At 38.0% G+C, this 6,000-nt stretch overlaps 1 protein-coding gene across 5 annotated transcripts in view; it reads left to right on the forward strand.

Annotated features, from left to right (window-relative positions):
* rps6kal (ribosomal protein S6 kinase a, like) overlaps nucleotides 1-4,096 on the forward strand; it is a 131,175-nt gene extending 127,079 nt beyond the window's left edge. For all 5 annotated transcript variants that reach the window (XM_060832175.1, XM_060832176.1, XM_060832178.1 and 2 more), the window contains exons 19-21: nucleotides 1,126-1,243; nucleotides 3,085-3,225; nucleotides 3,504-4,096. In XM_060832175.1, the coding sequence (XP_060688158.1) occupies nucleotides 1,126-1,243; nucleotides 3,085-3,225; nucleotides 3,504-3,629 (385 nt within the window). In that variant the 3' untranslated portion in view covers nucleotides 3,630-4,096. The remainder of the gene's footprint in view (nucleotides 1-1,125; nucleotides 1,244-3,084; nucleotides 3,226-3,503) is intronic.
* Nucleotides 4,097-6,000: the final 1,904 nt, after the last annotated feature.

Consider the following 6,000-nt stretch of genomic DNA (forward strand, 5'->3'; position numbering starts at 1 on the left):
ATATTATATCTTATCATAGAACATGACTGATGAACGTTATTTGTTAAACAGCAGCAATTATTTCAACACATACAAGTTATAAGAGTGATTTTACAAAGTAGTCCATTAACTGTACACATCTTGACACTGCCTACTCAATTCTTAAGCACAACGAGTGGACAAGTCTCTTGTTTTTTTTTAAAAAGTGCTGTTAAGTCTTGACATCGTACTATCAAAGGGCAGATTGGAGCAAACGCATATGTCATCTTGAAGGGAATGGAGAGGTCTTCATAATTAGTTTGCAGCTGACTTTTTATTGTAAAAATACATTATCAATATTGCCATAATTACCATACTTGTTGCCCGAACTCTAACCCTGACCCCTGCAAATGAAGTTGGATTTTAGTAGTGGTCTTTATTAGTGTTTCACCTTTACTACTGCAAACTGTGTTGGGAAATTGTATGTAGAGAAGTAAATGATTTTGGTTCTCTTGATAGCTGGAGTTTGACATGCAAAATGAGCCACACTGGCAGCATGGTGGCTCAGTGGTTAGCATTGCTGCCTCACAGTGCCAGGGACCCAGATTCGATTTCTGCCTCAGGTGATTGTCTGTGTGGAGTTTGCACATTCTCCCTGCGTCTGTGTGGGTTTCTTCTGGGTGCTCCCTTTTCCTCCCACAGTCCAAAGATATGCAGGTTAGGTGAATTGGCCATGCTAAATTGCCTATTGTGTTCAGGAATATGTAAATTAGGTGCAGTAGTTAGGGGAATGGGTCACTCTTCAAAGTGTCAGTGTGGACTTGTTGAGCCAAATGGCCTGTTTCCACACTGTAGGGATTCTATGATTCACACTGAGCGTAATTTGGCTATCACTCTGCAAACTGCGGTGCTGTTTTTGGAGGGCTGCAACTGGTCCTCGATTGAGGAGAGACTAGTTGACCAAGCTTCCTGTTGCAGAGCAAGTGCATTTTGGTGGGTGTCATGTGAAATGAGTTCATGGTCCGGTTTGGCTGTAGTGTGACTAAGCTCCGACGGGAAATTTGGCCATTGATGAAAGGGCTATCGAAATCTGTAGAACTGTATTCAGTGCTGTTACAAGTAAAGATGAGTGTGCATGATTCACTGGTTCATTTTGTCTTGTACTAGTTATACTCCTTTTGCCAATGGACCAAACGATACTGCAGAAGAAATTTTATTGCGAATAGGGAGTGGCAAATTCTCACTGAGCGGAGGCAACTGGGATACAGTTTCGGATGCAGCTAAGGTAAAATATGCAGTTGTACTAACCATTTTAAGGCAACAAAATTTGCAAGTATAACATAATATTTTAGAAATAAGGTTGAGCAAAATATAACCAATTAGTATTGTTGGTTAACTGACCAGTGAAAAGAACCTTTCCTCTTTTGAATGGGCTTTCATTAGGTTATTGCTTAAGTAAATTGAAGGCAAAATGAGCAATAATGGTATTGGAAGAGAAGCAACTTTCTTGTTTGTACCCTGCAGCACCATTACACAGGTCACCATTCTATACTGCTGAGACTAACAGTATCATTCACACCACACTTCAGCAGGTGGGAGTTTTTCCTTTTAGGCTAGCATTGTTTGATTAATATAGAAGGTTTATTTTGGTGCCGACATAAATTACTGAGGTGGATTGAAGGTAAGCAAACTTTCCTTGTAGTAAGTGAGTCAGTGTACTCAGTTTGAAGGATTTTTCCAATCGGGAGGCATCAGATTGTGAAATTTCCTCTCCCCTTTCCCACTCCACTCAAACTCTAAATGCTAATTGGGCAACTGAAAGCATCCTCCTTCAGGGCTTTGCTGATTGGTTGGCTCGGTTGGCAGGACAGTTGGTTTGTAATGTAGAATGACACCAGGGTTCAGTTCCTGTATCAGCTGAGTTACGAAGGTCCAACCTTCTTAAACTCATCCAAGACATGGTGACCTGCCGGTTAAACTCACCTCCGGTCATCTTTCTATAATGAGAAGCAGTCCTGTGCTCTACAGGGACTATGGGGACTTTGCCTTTTTAGATGCATGGTAGATGGAATTCAAAAATGAAAAATTTGAAATGCAAGAATGAGGAGAAATGAGAAAAATTCAATGGCAGAATTTTAAATAGGGCAAAGGAGTACTGAACTGTAAGAGCCCACGTACACAAATCTATGAACATGGCAGAACAATGCGGTTAAGGGCTTTAGCTTCAAAGTAGAGGTGCAGAGTAAAACAAGGAGGCAATACTAATCTTTTTCTAGGATACTGATTTGATCTGAGCATGAGTTCTGTGTTCAATTAAAGGCACCACTGGGAAGCGTGTCAATGCCTTACAGAGAATACAGAAGAGATGTCCCGAATGGTAGCAGAGATGAGGGTCTATAGATACATAAAGAGGTTGGCCTGTGCTCCTTGAGGCAGATGTGTTTGAGGTGATTAGCTGCTCCATATCATGAGTTGTTCTGATGGAATAAATAAGAAGTTGTTTCCAATTATCAAGGGATCAGTCATCGAAGAATGCGGACTTAAGCTGATTGATAAAAATAACCAGAGATGATGTGATTTTCTTATGCAAAATGTTTTGATCTGGAATGAACAGGTCGTTATACCAGATACAATGGTAATGTCTTTTCGGGAATTGGTTATATACTTGAAGGGAACATTCATAGGTTGTAGGAAAATGTCAGGAGTGTGGAATTATTTAGATAGTTCTTGAAATGAGACTGCATTCACATTAGCCAATTTTTGTATGATTTAGTTCTGTTACAGGCTATTGGTAGACAGTTGGAGTGTTGGTCTGGTAATGCAAATGGGGAATAGTTGAGTAGTGAGTGAGTACTTAGACAGGACAATTGTTTAAACTGAGTACATTGTGCTTCCCTCTCTCAAATTATTCTGTTCCCAGTTTTCTCAGAGAAGGACTCTCCTATGCTTAGCTTGAATCAAATTTAAACCAATGTATTATAAAGTTTTTTTTTAAGCTTGCGGCAGCAGCCTTGTCTATAAATTAATCTGCAATCTTTAAGGTATCTGGTTTTACAACTAGTTTGGAGGAGTATTTTTTATTTTATGCCCCATTGTCTCTTGCTTTCTTTTAATTCTGAAATCCAGGATTTATTGTCCAGTATGCTTCACGTTGATCCCCATCAGCGATTCACAGCTGAGCAAGTGCTCAAGCATCCCTGGATTGCTTGCCGTGATCAGTTACCACATTTCCAACTGAACCGACAGGATGCACCTCATCTGGTAAAAGTAAGTATTATAAATGAGTGAAGATACCTTTTACCTGTAGGCGTTTGGGGAGGGGAGGTCCGAGTTATGAAAACCTGTATAACTCTTCTGTTTTACTTGAGTGTTCTGATAAAAAGTTAAACTGTGAAAGATCTGTGCACTGCAAATTCAATACAGTTACAAATGTCTACTTCCAAGATTGTTCAAGAAAACAATATGCTCTTTATTTAATGTAGATGTTCTAAAATAGTGACAATCCACTATTGTGCTTTGTAACGAAGGTCTGTCCTTATCCATAGGGTGCCATGGCTGCTACATATTCTGCCCTCAACCACAAAACGCTTCGCCCAGTGTTGGAGCCAGTTGCTGCTTCAAGTTTAGCCCAACGCAGAGTAATGAAAAAACTTACCTCAACGGACTTATGAAATATATAAGAACCAACAATATATGACTTTTTTTCAATTGACTTGAATGGCAGCAAGCTCTTGGAGGTTGCACTAACTGAAGAGTTTTTGCTTTTCCTTATTTTTTACTTTGAGTATCGGGAGATCAAGCTACCAAATCAGGATGTGAGGGATTGGGTTCACTGGAAGATGGAATGATAAGATTTTATCGTGACAAAAAAGTTACGGAAGATAATTCATCTCAAAAAGTACAGACGGGTTGACATCATGAAAGTTAAATGCATTTTTTTGAAAAGGGCACATTAATTTTAATCAAGGTGGCAATGGGATCAGCAAAGTACACAAGTGGGTTGCTGGTGGCCACATTAAGAGCTATTTTGCTATATATTATGTGATCTTGTTCTGAGACATTGTTTAATTAAACTTTGTATTTTATTTATTTACTTTCATTTTCAAGAAATACAGTACTTCTAGATAAAGTTTTATTTTGATGTCAATTTATATATTGTCATTAAAATGTCATATTGCACATCACCTGGATTGTATTAAGTTGTCCAACAGCCTTAATATTGCTTCTTAACAGAGATCCTTTATTTGATTTTCCACTTTCTTCCAGAAATTGCTAGACAGAACTTGAATTTGTGCATTTTTGTAATTAGATTAAATTCTATCCAAGAGGAACATTTCACAGTATTTCACCTTTTGTCGTTGAGATTTTACAGTGAAATCTGGAATGTGTCAACATTTAGGGCAAACATTAATCACACCGTGGTAGATGATCCTGCAGTCCCTTCAAGTAATATCAAGTGAGAAAACATTAGTATTATTTAGAGTTGATGTACTTCATCTTCATGTGTACCATAATAATATTTTGGTTTCTTTACTTTCCTGTGGTTTGTGAAGTTGAAGGTAACTAATATGTACAGAGAAACTAAGACTCCAATGTCACTTGTCTCATATTCTACTCAAGATCATATTTTCAAAGCAACCTTAAGCAATCACTTGCATAATTGGACAGAATTGGAATCTCAGGTCTAAGCAAATGGAAAAAAAAATAGATATTGTTTTTAACCTTTTTTGCTTTTCTGTCATATATGTTGCAGTTATGAATGTTCTACACAACTTCAGTGTCAGTCACAATCCTTGCTGTGGATAAAATCCTTGACATATGTTACATGAATGACACAATTTATATAGCTGTCTCTTTTTAATCCAGTTATGCTTACGAAATTGCTGGCAAACCAGATAGACTACATACCGCTGAGGGATATTATTGAAATTATTTATTGTGTCTGTTTTCCTAAGTTTATACGTGTCACATTGGTGAATTGTGCAGAGGTGTCTCTGTAGAATTTGGCCCTGGTTTTGTCATGCAAGCCTGTTGGCACGCAATATTATTGAATGGCATTGACAGCAACTTCAGCCGCAGTCATGTTGATGTTGGTGGTACTCTGTTCCTCCACAAGATTGCTATTGCAGTCTTCTCTGGTGGATTCTGCACTGGAATTTGTTTTGAGATGTGAACTTAGGTTGTTTAGGAAATGTGGGGGAAGATATTTGTATGCAGCAAGTGGCAGGAACCTGAAACTCGCAGTTTAAAAGGGTGATGGGAGCGGAGGTGGTCCGTGATTTCAAGAAGATCTTGGATGGACACTTGAGGAACATTAACTTCTAGGGCTGCAGGGTAGAGCGAACAATAGGACTGATTAGCTTGCTCTTCATTGAGCTGATGTTTGCCTCAGTGGGCTGAATTTTCTCCTTCTGTGCTGTATTGACTCTCATGATCTACAATTCTCACACTAAATATTGATGGAAAAACTTCAGTCTTGTTCAATCAGGCGCAAGTTTGAGTTTTAAAATAGTGTACTCAGCATAATTACTGCAGCACAAACTCTCTGAAAATGAATTTCACAAATGTGGAATCTAGTTCCTGTGGATGAAATTTCAAGTTGGATTTATAAAATAAAATTAGAATAATTTTTTATTTAGTTTTGTGTTTGGTCTTTTGTGTCTTTCTCTTAATCCCGTGTGTATATCTCTGCTTTCACTTCTCCAGTTACCTAAATGTCATTTAAATTTTCTAAAAATTGCTGTCTACTTTGCGATTTCTGTTTGCTGTACTAACAGATTGTATTGGTGTCCCTTCTAAAGCTGAAATCAACAGAAAAATATCCAAAGCGTAGAAATCTCTGTTAATTGCAAGTCTTTGAAGTGAACTGATGCAAGTCTTTCTGTCTCTCCCTTAAACAAATTTCTGAGCCATCATAAAAATATTTCCTAGCTTCAATATCTTCGACATTGCTAAAATAGTCACCAAAGACTTTGATTCTTTCATTTTAGCCTTCCTCTGGGGATTTGACGTTGAAATGTTTGAAACAGAAACATTTCAGGT

The sequence above is a fragment of the Hemiscyllium ocellatum genome, chromosome 11 (genome assembly GCF_020745735.1).
Source record: "Hemiscyllium ocellatum isolate sHemOce1 chromosome 11, sHemOce1.pat.X.cur, whole genome shotgun sequence".
Classification (NCBI taxonomy): domain Eukaryota; kingdom Metazoa; phylum Chordata; class Chondrichthyes; order Orectolobiformes; family Hemiscylliidae; genus Hemiscyllium; species Hemiscyllium ocellatum.